The 12,466-nt window shown below is 47.2% G+C and overlaps 1 protein-coding gene across 5 annotated transcripts in view; it reads left to right on the top strand.

The window, feature by feature from the left end:
• The window catches only part of LOC112235563 (RNA binding protein fox-1 homolog 3), a 310,477-nt gene that overhangs the window by 265,947 nt on the left and 32,064 nt on the right, over nucleotides 1–12,466 (top strand). For all 5 annotated transcript variants that reach the window (XM_042327697.1, XM_042327698.1, XM_042327694.1 and 2 more), the window contains 2 exons: nucleotides 7,197–7,340; nucleotides 10,925–10,978. In XM_042327697.1, the coding sequence (XP_042183631.1) occupies nucleotides 7,197–7,340; nucleotides 10,925–10,978 (198 nt within the window). The remainder of the gene's footprint in view (nucleotides 1–7,196; nucleotides 7,341–10,924; nucleotides 10,979–12,466) is intronic.

Genomic DNA, 12,466 nt, shown 5'->3' with positions numbered 1-12,466 from the left:
GCTAGTTTTTGTCATGGTTAAATATGTTGAGTTCAGCATTTTCAGCAGCCTACACTTTGGACCAATAGGACAGAGCAAACACTATAGCGATGTGAGCCCACCAGGTAGTTTGACATGTGGTTTAAATTAAGTGAAAGTATACATAATATATTTCATATATAAAATATGCCATAACCTGTGATTAACCCTTTCTGTGGTTGAGGATCAGAGAGGAGGATTTATCAGAAGTCTCCCTCTCTCTAACTCCTGATAACACCAGCGGGAGAAAATGTGACTTCAGTCCGGCCTTTCTTCCTTTCCTCCCTCTCTTCCTCTCCTCCTCTCACATGAAAACACTTGCTGGGAGAGGTCAGCTGGGGGTCAAGGCGGCCCCCCTGAGGGATTCAAGCCACCCATAAAAAACATTGTTAACAACTCCATTTTCCTAACCATAGAAGCGCAGAAGCACCATGGATAATGGGTGGAGAAATCAGCTGTAATTTACAGGTACAGATATAGCAAGGCCATGTGTATAACTGTAGTATTGCTCTGTGATGAAATCATGTTTCATTTGAAGACGTGTGTGACTCCGTCGTCATGGCTGACTCTTATTGGCAGCTACACAGATACACTGTGTTCAGTGAGTAAGGAGAGACTTTGCAGGAGGTTCCACTCCCCTGCTCAGAACCCTGCCGTGTCGCTGCCTCTCATTCCCCCACGCCACTCACTTCTCCTCTCGCCATTTTATATTTCATTTCATCTGTCCACCCGCTGTGAAGAAAGCGAAGTGACGTGGCCATGGAGAGATGAGAGTCATCCCTGCTTTCCTTCACGGCTCCCTCCCTCTCGCTCACTATCTTTCTTCCTCTCCCTTTCCCTCCCTTTCTTTCCCCCACTCTCTCTTTCTCTCTCTACCCCTCTCTCTCTCCTTCTCTCTCCATCTCACCCTGCCAGTGAGGAGAGAGGGATCAGATCAGTGGGCTGTAAACAGAGTGGCTGGCTAATCCCTGGGGCCGCTGGTGTAGGGGAGCACTCCCCACCGCTGTGCCCCCCACCGCCACTGCTGCTCCTCGCAGCGCTCCCCTGCTTTAATGACCCAGCCTGTTTGCTTTGGGTGCCACAGAAGAGCGCGGGTGTCTTTGATTAGGACACCCTGCAGAAACACAGATTGGGGAGCAGATCAGCACTCACTGGGCTCCCACTCCTCAGTGCTTTACTCTGGCCGTCTTGGAAAACTTATATACTTTAAAAGAGTCATGAGGAAAAGAGAATGAAATGTATGGATTCTGTGTGAATTCCCGGCGGAGGGTTGGTAGTGTGTGTTTAATGAGGGATTGCCTCTCCTCTCTCTCCTCATCTCTTCAGTCAGTCAGTCCTCCTCTACTCCAGGGAGGTGCTGTTGTCCAGACTCAGACCTCTGGGGCCTGCTGTGTGACTCCCATGTTCAAACGACACTCACATGAAAGCTGGTGACTTGAGGATAGAAAGAGGCAGTCAAACTTTCTCAAAATCCTCAGAGAGAGAGAGAGAATGGGACTGTAGAAAGGGTCTGCCAGCAACTTCTGTTTAAAAAAAGCGGAGCTCGTTATCTAGCAAGCGCCATTCAAATAGTCCAAGGTTGGGTTTGGATTTCATGAGTTATCATTCTTTTTATTCAGATAACAAATTAAGGCAGTGTCGTTAGGACTGCACTCAATTCCAGATTTTTCAAAGTCTGTGTCAGCTGCATGAGGACTATCCAAAGTGGATTCTGGGAGCTTGTGATAACACAGACACAGACACATGGGCTATACATATGCAGACACATATATAGTTCAAGCACATGGAAGAGCATGCACACTCACTCAGACAATCTCAGAGAGATTTTGCAAATCGCAAGAGATTCTAGAGATTCTATATGACCCAGTTAAAGGGGATGTCTGTGTTATCTATATGAATAGCAGACCAAGGGGAGGGAGGAGGGGAGGGATGGAGGAGGGGCTTTACTCTACCTCTCTCTCACCCCCTGCTATTTCAGGTGACTGAAGAAGGGATTTGTTTACAGCTTCTTTAGAGAAGAGGAGACAAACAATGGAGGATTAGGTGGGGGGGGGGATGCATTAAAGGAAGGCATTATAATTCTTGTGAGCGATGACTCGGTATCCCCCCCACTTAATCGGATGTAATCTACCTGCTTGGCGGCGTTCCAATCAGATAGTTTCAATTATGTGCTTGTAATGCCACTGAGAGGAGGGGGAATGTGCTGAGCACAGCACTTTGAAAGTGATTTGCAAATAACGGCGAGGGAGTCTGTTAGAGGAATGAATGAACAGGAAGCAGGGTGGGTGACTCGCCGCCCGAGATGACAGCTACGCTTGGCGGGGACAGTAGCGGCAGGCGGCGGGTGACGCCTGGGGTTGCATCAGCCTCCCTCCCTCGCCATAACTGTGACAGCAGCTGCCAGGTTGGTAATGTGCCACTGAATGGGGGTCTCCTATGGCAAGATTATTCAACTGGGGGGTCCCGTGGAAATATATCTTTTTTAATTAAGTGGATTTCCCCCCCAATGTTTTTATGAATATCGCTAACAACAGTAGAATAAACACATGTTGTATTATATACATACATTATACATACATTATATACATTATACATACATTATATACATAGAACAGATGAGAATAACATATTTCTAATGATGTCAACATTATTCTTCAACTTCTTCAAATATTGAGCAAATGACACTCATTGGAGTATCTGACATAGGCTCTGAAACAGCACCAGTGAATAGGCTACCAGTGTGGCAAGTGCCACTGGCTGCTGGAAAGCTTTCTTGACTTGGACATTCATTTTTACCAACACATTGCTAACCTTTGTTTAACCAGATAAACAGCTGCTCTTAGCGAAAATGAGTTTGGAGTTACCTTTCTAACTAACAGGCTATGTTAGAGTTATTGATTTGATTTATTAGGATCCCCATTAGCCGACGTTAACAGCGACAGCTAGTCTTACTGGGGTAACATAACTAAAAGACATTACAGACAAAAGACTTTACAAGTTACATACATTTAAAAACATGAACATGTAGTGTGTGTGTAAAAACATGAACGTGTAGTGTGTGTGTGTGTGTGTGTGTGCATCTATCAGTTACGCATACAGTACATGTCAGTACATACACACAACAAGTTTACACACAAGAGTTTACACTTCCTCTTCCAATTATAATGTGAGGAGGTCAAAATACCAAATGTATTCATTTTAAAATGTTGATAACTTTTCCTTTCCATTAACATTCACCGGATGATAAGACAAGATGTCTTTGCTAACGTGTGATGGGTATTGCCAGTTGCCTGGGAGGGAATCCCTGGGCAAGAAAAGGTTGAAGACCCCTGTCATATGGTAATGCACATGTAAATATTTTACACTGTAACCATCTCACCTTCTCCCAACCAGCCTGGATCCAGATGATCCCTCAGGAGAAGCAATGGAGAGACAAGGGCACTAAACTCACTGGCAGAAACACAGAGATCCACAGATAGAGTCTGGGTTAAATAGCTGTAGGTGTATGAGTGCCAGTCGTATTTACCTCTAGTCAGTATGGAAGAATTGTGTGAAGTAAAAGTGGATCTGAAGGTTTGCTAACACACAGCTAGAGGACCCCATGATAAGAAGCCAGTAGCTAAGCTGGAGGACAGGACAGTGAGTCAGTCGTTGTGCAGTCTGGTAGCATACGGTAAAGGTTGATAGAGTCATGTGTGACCGATGAAACAGATTGACCCGCGGTCCCAAGTGCCTTGTCACCCTCCACAGTAGTCTGGCATCTGTCTGCCGTGTGTCACCCTGGGACCCAACATGGCTACTCAGGCTATTAACCTCTAGCACAGGAGGACATGGCACACTGATGACCCCTTCCTCCCTTTTCACTTGGTCACCCGCCACTCCACCCCTCCACTACTCTACCAGTCTGATACTGGAGCTAGCTAGCCCAGCTCACCCTTCCACTACTCTACCAGTCTGATACTGGAGCTAGCTAGCCCAGCTCACCCTTCCACTACTCTACCAGTCTGACACTGGAGCTAGCTAGCCCAGCTCACCCCTCCACTACTCTACCAGTCTGATACTGGAGCTAGCTAGCCCAGCTCACCCTTCCACTACTCTACCAGTATGATACTGGAACTAGCTAGCCCAGCTCACCCCTCCACTACTCTACCAGTCTGATACTGGAGCTAGCTAGCCCTGCTCACCCCTCCACTAGGCTACCAGTCTGATACTGGAGCTAGCTAGCCCAGCTCACCCCTACACTACTCTACCAGCCTGATACTGGAGCTAGCTAGCCCAGCTCACCCCTACACTACTCTACCAGTCTGATACTGGAACTATCTAGCCCAGCTCACCCCTCCACTACTCTACCAGTCGGATACTGGAACTAGCTTGCCCAGCTCACCCTTCCACTATTCTACCAGTATGATACTGGAGCTAGCTAGCCCAGCTCACCCTTCCACTACTCTACCAGTCCGACACTGGAGCTAGCTAGTCCAGCTCACCCCTCCACTACTCTACCAGTCTGATACTGGAGCTAGCTAGCCCAGCTCACCCTTCCACTACTCTACCAGTATGATACTGGAGCTAGCTAGCCCAGCTCACCCTTCCACTACTCTACCAGTCCGACACTGGAGCAAGCTAGCCCAGCTCACCCCTCCACTACTCTACCAGTCTGATACTGGATCTAGCTAGCCCAGCTCACCCTTCCACTACTCTACCAGTATGATACTGGAACTAGCTAGCCCAGCTCACCCCTCCACTACTCTACCAGTCTGATACTGGAGCTAGCTAGCCCTGCTCACCCCTCCACTAGGCTACCAGTCTGATACTGGAGCTAGCTAGCCCAGCTCACCCCTACACTACTCTACCAGCCTGATACTGGAGCTAGCTAGCCCAGCTCACCCCTACACTACTCTACCAGTCTGATACTGGAACTAGCTAGCCCAGCTCACCCATCCACTACTCTACCAGTCTGATACTGGAACTAGCTAGCCCAGCTCACCCTTCCACTATTCTACCAGTCTGATACTGGAGCTAGCTAGCCCAGCTCACCCCTCCACTACTCTACCAGTATGATACTGGAGCTAGCTAGCCCAGCTCACCCTCCACTACTCTACCAGTCTGATACTGGCAATAACTAGCCCAGCTCACCCCTACACTACTCTACCAGCCTGATACTGGAGCTAGCTAGCCCAGCTCACCCCTACACTACTCTACCAGTCTGATACTGGAACTAGCTAGCCCAGCTCACCCCTCCACTACTCTACCAGTCTGATACTGGAGCTAGCTAGCCCAGCACACCCCTACACTACTCTACCAGTCTGATACTGGAACTAGCTAGCCCAGCTCACCCCTACACTGGCTCCTGTGCCCTTCTCCACATGATAACCTCTGAACATGACTAAACATCACTGAACGTCACTGAACACAAGGCTTTCAGACCTTCCGTCACCAATGTGCCCTACCTGGATGGCTGGAGGGGAGACTAAGTGGGACCTTGAATCAAACAACTGTCAGTGTTAACAATGTATGTCACCATCTCCGAATGGGCCATAAAAGCAAATAAATGAGGGCCATTACAGTGGAGATTGTGATTATGATAATGAGAATAATAAAGGCGATCATCATTACGATCATGATGATAATGATAATACTGTGATGATGAATTATAATGAATAAATCCCTAGCCCATTTCCTAAATGGTGGGATATGTATCACCCAGGGGCCTTCAGCCACCCGACGGCCTTGGAGCAGGGAGCAGGTTGTTAGATGGTGGAGAGGTGTGTGTGTGTGTACTTGTGTGTACGTGTGTGTACGTGTGTGTACGTGTGTGTACGTGTGTGTACGTGTGTGTACGTGTGTGTACGTGTGTGTACGTGTGCTTGTCTGTACGTGTGTTTGTCTGTACGTGTGCTTGTCTGTACGTGTGCTTGTCTGTACGTGTGTTTGTCTGTACGTGTGCTTGTCTGTACGTGTGCTTGTCTGTACGTGTGTTTGTCTGTACGTGTGTTTGTCTGTACGTGTGCTTGTCTGTACGTGTGTTTGTCTGTACGTGTGTTTGTCTGTACGTGTGTTTGTCTGTACGTGTGTTTGTCTGTATGTGCACATCTGTCAGCCTTTTTTGTTCTCGATCTAAGGTTCTTCTCTTTTCACTCTGTCGTCCTTTACTATCTCAGTTCCCCTTCTCTCTCTCTCTCTCTCCCTCTCTCCCTCTCACTCTCTCTCTCTCTGTGTGTGTGTGTGTGTGTGTGTGTGTGTGTACTCGGGGGGTGTCTGTGTATGTGACTCCAGCCAGCCCTGTGTAATATGGAGTGTTTGCCATTGCTCAAGGAGCACATCCCTGGGGACCTTGGAGTTTACATATCATATTCAAACAGCTGTTGTCCTCCCTCTCAATCTAACCAGGCCTCGCTCCCTATTTCACTCCTCTCTCTTTTTCTTTCTCTCTCTTTTTCCCCCCACCTCTCATAGTTTTTTCATTTATTTCATAATGCCAGAAGTGTCTACAAGAGGTCTTGGTTTTAATTTTGGTAAACACATTTAAATGATGGAATTTGTTGTTATGCAGACAGAGTTGGTCCCTGATGATCCTTCCATGGAGACGGTAAATGGTTCTGATGACCAGTGAAGGTTTTTACAGAAAAAAACAAATCTTGTGAAACCCTCTCCCTCTAAAACTGGGTCGGTTTGAGTAAACAAGCCAGCAGCCATGTTGAAATTCATCACTCTTGTCTGAGAACGAACTAAGTGGGATTTGTCATAGACATCAGACATGTCATTTATATCACAATGTCAGCACTGCATTCGCATAATGATGGAGTCGACAACGTAGGAGCTCTGGGCCTCTGTGCAAACAACACCAATAATGTGTCTCAAGTCTAGATGTGTCAGAAGCGCTAGGATCTATATCCATGCCTTTCTGTCAAACCCCTCAATCTTTCTTTCTTGTGGCTCCAGAAGCTAAGTGCAAGAGATTAATAAGCGGATTTGTAATGCATGACCTCAGGTTTTAAACCATAATTCATCAGCTGTTTAGCATTTTCTGCTTCTCACCAGATTGAAAAATAGCAGACGCCAAGTAAGTTAGTTAGCCTGTCCCCCTCTGTCTCTCTTCTCCCTCACCATGTGACCCGAAGGTACAGTAGTAGGAACTAATGAGCTGCTTGTGTCTTTCTGCTGTTGTTTCCCTCTGGCAGACAGATGACGTGACGCAATCAGAGGTCTCCCTGCAGCTCCAGCTGCAGCTCTCGGACTCCTCGGAGAAGCAGCAGCCCAAGAGGTTACATGTCTCCAACATCCCCTTCCGCTTCCGTGACCCCGACCTGCGGCAAATGTTTGGGGTGAGCTCCCTTCCCTCTCCCTGAACTCACTGGGGGAAACCATTCTTTACCCACCCACACATATCATGGTACCTGCCTGGAGTGTGTATTGTCGCTCTCTCTCTCTCTAGAAAGTCCAGACACACATTAATCCTGATCCCAGAACAGGTGTACTCTCTTTTCCCTGAAAGTGTAACCTCTCTCTCTCTCTAGAAAGTCCAGACTCGCATTAATCCTGATCCCAGAACAGGTGTACTCTCTTTTCCCTGAAAGTGTAACCTCTCTGTCTCACATTTCACACCAGTCCTTAAAATTAACACAACAAAAAAAGTATATAATTATAATGGATCCGAATCAGGATCATTGCCAAAAATCTAATTTGAATGTTGCACGCTAATTTAGGTCATTATAAGCTACAGGCGTTAATTTTCATCATTATGGAGGACTTCAAACTGATGATATTAATTACAGGAGAGCCCTGGCTACGGCGTAATAAATTACTGGACAACATGGCTGCTGTCTCTCTCTCTCTCTCCTTCCTGTGCTGTCTGATTGTTGGGTTTATTGTTTCCAGCTCTGGAGCAGGTCCTGTGGAATCCAAATTGCCTCAGTAATTAGCTCGGTGGCTTTGTGTGCCCGGCCGACGTGTGTGTGCAGCTTATGGATATGTGATGCAAATTTAACAGTGGCCCTCCCAGCAGCCCTCCCCTCCCTAACTTCCCGGGCAGTCGGTGGCTGGGTCCTGGGATTGATGTTTGTGGGCTGAGCTGGTTGCTGGTTGGGAGAGGAGATATCCTGTCTGTGCTGTATTAACGTGCCGGCTCAGCTCAGGCTCCACCCCTGGATATGGCCTCCACAATGACCCTGTGTCTGTGTGTATGTGATCAGTGGTGTGCAGCCCCATCCCTCTGGCTCTAATGGCTGCCCTGCCGCCAGGGGCTCAATACACCATTACCGTTACACACGAGCAGAGCCCGCAGACATACAGGCAGGCAGAGGAGAGTGAAAGGAAAGGCAGCGGTGAGATGGTGCATGTGTCAATGGTCGAGTAGTGGAACCCAGCGCAGTGCAGCCGAACCCAGCGCTGCTGCCAAGCCCCCAGGACCTCCATCTGCTCCCACAAGTTGTGAAGAGCCCCTCTCTCCAGTTCTCCAGTGACGTACACACTTAGCAGGGACCCTCCATCAGCCACCAGCATAGAGCTGAAACAGAGACTAGCTAGCACCTGCTAACAGAGACTCTAGCTAGCCCCTAAACAAGGAGGGAGGGTTTGAGAGTTACCCTACCCCACCGTAGGGGTTAAGGGTGCGGAGGATGACCCTCTGAGTCACTAACGAGGCGCAGAATGAAGCCTCATTAAGGCGACTGATGCAGACCTTAATCAGTGATTAGAAAAGTGTAATATTTGAGAGAGCGGGTGATTAGAGGAGTGAAAGGAAAACACTCCAAGCTAGCGCTAGCTCGGGTAGCGCGGCGCACCATGCTGTGCTGCTTGAGGGCATCCTCCTCATTCTGCTCCTGGGTTCTTCAACAGTACTCCTCCTCAGCTGCTTGACGAGGGCTCTCAGTGAACAAACATCTCTGGGCAATCAGACCTCTGGCCCCCACGCTTTCACACTGATCCCCAGTCTATCTCACCAGCCACTACTCTGCTACTCTCAGACAGTAGCAGCACTCTACACTGCTACACTATGCTGTATTATGCTAATGATAGCTAGCCTCCTCACAGCATTCAGGTGTTTTAGCGTAGCAGAAGCAGGGATACATACGGTGCCCTATCCGTGGTTGGTAGCTCTGCATTCCAGTTGATCATAGTGTAGAAATGCATTTGCATCTCAGATAGGAGGTGGAGTGAATGAGCGAGGCCTCATAAAAAAAAAAGTGTTCTCAAGGTAGGAATATTAACTAGTGCCTATGATTTTTCCCCAACGGACGCTTTTTCTCATTTCCTTATTGATATGTTGATAGTTTACTATGGCTGATCTGGGGGTGAGGAAGGAAGGAGGTGTCGTCAGTCCCCCAGCTCTGTCTGTCTCCTGAGACCCCTCCAATTGATGCCATTGTTTATTGGCTTTGGTGCTGATGCAGCTGTTTGCGCTGGGCTGGGGTTGAGCTGGGGCGGAGAGGGCTGTAGGGAGGGAGGAGAGTGTGGGAGCGGCTGAGATCCCCAGTGCCATGTGGGAATCCACTAAGATGACTTCCCCAGAAACTAATTAATCGACGCCACAAGCCCATTACTCTTGGTTAAAACAATTAGCATCTGTACATTGCATGGGGAAGCATTGTCATCTCATGCGAAGAGGGGCATCACACTAGGATGTAAATGCCCCTGTGTGTGATGGAGCCGGGTACGGTAAAGTGCTACAATTGGAATCAATGGAGCTGAGCACCATACGAGGCAGATGTGGAGAGGGGGCCTATGTAGAATTTAAATCCCAGATGAACAAGATGTACTTGAGTTTGTGGCCTGGGCTGGGCCGCCCCTGGCGTTGTCTGTTGGGAAGGTCATAAATAACTCCAACTTTTTTTCTCAGGCGTTGTGGGGGTCAGCACTTGACCCTGGGGGATGAAGGATGTCATATGTGTTTTACCAGCCCATAAACCCAGCTCCTCCACCAGACCCACTCCCCTCATCACGCTCATCACTCTCCTATGGCCGGAGCAGGCAGATAATAGCCGGTTCTTCCTAACCCCTATTAGTGGCTCAGTCAAACGATCCATCCATTCCCATTGAGCGCCAACCACATGGAAGGCCTATTTCTTCCCTGTTGTGCCCAAATGAAGGCGATGCGGACCGCTTGACAGGGTAATTACTTTTATTGAAATAATACGGCCATTGTAGACAGCAATTAAAAGTGGCTCTCACTCCACTCATTAGGGGGAACTTACGATTGGCTTTCATTCCTCTGTTTTCTAATGATCCAAAGTCGAGCCTGTTAAATCAAAAGGCTTGAGCACGTTAACCCCTTGGGACCATCCCTCGAGTCCTGTTCACTGAGAAAACAACACACACTCACACCAACAAAGAGCGAGAAAAGGAGAGGAGGAGAAAGAGAGAGAAAATGGCAGGTACCTGTGTAGATAGAGAGACAGTTCAGCCACCTGTTTGTTGGGCAGGCAGAAGCCTGCTGGTCTGTCTCTCTTTATGTCAAAGCCTAGTTAACTCTCTCTCTCTCTCTCTATCGGGTATCTCTCTCTCTATCGGTTATCTCTCTGTCTCTATCAGTTATCTCTCTCTATCGGTTCAGGGATTTGAGAAAATGAGTTTTCCTCAGGAGCTGCTGCACATCACAACACAACCTTATAAACAACCACCTTGCCATATGTTGATGTAGCTTTTCTCTGTGTGAAATATCTCCTGTTACTCTAACTACTGTTTTTACAATGTTTGTTTTAACAGTTTTTTACATCATTGATTTCATGACAGAAATAACAGATAAAACAGAAACTTTATTTTGCATTCAAAAAAGATCATTTGATAAGATCACAATATATATTTGAAATCATTGCATAACAATTGTAACATTTTGGCATGGTAACAATAACCGTTTTCTTACTCTTTTCATAACTTAATCTCTCCTCTCTTGTCTCCTTTCTCGCCACAGCAATTTGGAAAGATTCTAGATGTGGAGATTATCTTTAATGAGCGAGGATCCAAGGTAAGTGAACTAGAACCCCAGCTGCTTCATTACCATGTACTTCTTCTGTTTAGTAATGATGGCATTAGTGCCGTGTGTACATTGGCTCAGACTACTGCTCTCTAAGCCTGGTCCTGGAGAACTGTGTTCAGACATGAACTCCTCTCTCTGCTGCCTCCTTGGTTGTTGTTCTAGCTTTGTGCTCCAGTTGGGGAATCATTACCCCTGTCAATCAATCAATCAATCGGTGATTGAGCTGTTTCAAAATGCGCTTAATCCAGTACTGTAGCTCTCTGGACCAGGAATACAGACCTCTAGTTTAGAGACTAATAGTCAACCCAGATCAAATATCAAGTGCTATAGCAAATATAGAACCATCACACCCAAAACTGACTCAGTGTGTATACATGTACAGTAGCTCTATGCCATGTCCTATATAACATCCTCTGGTGTAAACAGCACAGTGCTGGTGATCCACTGTTTATGTAATTGTCTGTGCCAAGCTCCAGAGCATTCCATTCATAAATTAGACAGCCTCCTCTAGCTGGGTGTTCAACCATGAATGGGATCGATTCCCACTCTTACCTGGTAGGTTGGGGTCTGTATAAGGTATGCAGCCAGTCTCCATCTAGGAACCTATACTCTGCTCCAACTCAGCCCCCACAGCCAGTCAAGATTGAGCACCGGATAAAGCTGCCTCCTCTGCTGTAACAAGCATTTATTGTTTGTGCCCTACAAAGCCATTACCCATGATGCCTCTCTCCTGCACCCTGCGCGCTATATAATGAACCTAGCAGGCCATTAATAAACAATCTATTTTCCATGAAGCTTTGGCAATTTGCATTCAATATGTTTGTCTCCTTTGAAAAATGGTGGCTCCACTCTCCCTCCGTGTAAGCTAATTATTTGTGCATGATAAAAAAAGATAGAGGGGCCAACCATAGTCGGGCAAAATGTCCAAAGGATTAATTTTGCCCTCAATTCCTTTTGAATTTATTTCTTTATCTCCCTCTCCCCAAGGACAGCTACCGTGTTATTTATGCCAGGAATTGGAGCTCGGAGATCCTGTGTATGCATACAAGATCACAATGCTCTCCATCTCTCACATGTATTATATATCTTCAAGCAATTATCAGCCTGGCCGTGGCTCCCTCTCCCTCCCATCCCTCTATATGTATATATAGAAACCAAAGGACTGGGACTTGTTGGGCCAGCATATCTGAAGGCTGGTGATGGATCTCAGGCCCAGTCTCCCAGTCCCCATAACTCAAGCTGGTGACAAAGCCCTCAGGGGAGGGGGCACATGGGGGTGGAAGATGGGGGATGGGGAGGAGGGTATTTTGGTGTGAGTTTAAAGGCGACATCCCCATTGTAAAGCCACCTCCTTCTTCCACCTCCTTAGAGGTAGCATGTGATTTATTAATGTACATATGTTGTTGGTGATATGTATAGCTACCTTTATTACCAACCAATACCATGATAGTATGGTAAATGCCCCATCACATTTTA

The sequence above is a fragment of the Oncorhynchus tshawytscha genome, linkage group LG09 (genome assembly GCF_018296145.1).
Source record: "Oncorhynchus tshawytscha isolate Ot180627B linkage group LG09, Otsh_v2.0, whole genome shotgun sequence".
NCBI lineage: Eukaryota > Metazoa > Chordata > Actinopteri > Salmoniformes > Salmonidae > Oncorhynchus > Oncorhynchus tshawytscha.
This window is presented reverse-complemented; position numbering and strand designations above follow the sequence as displayed.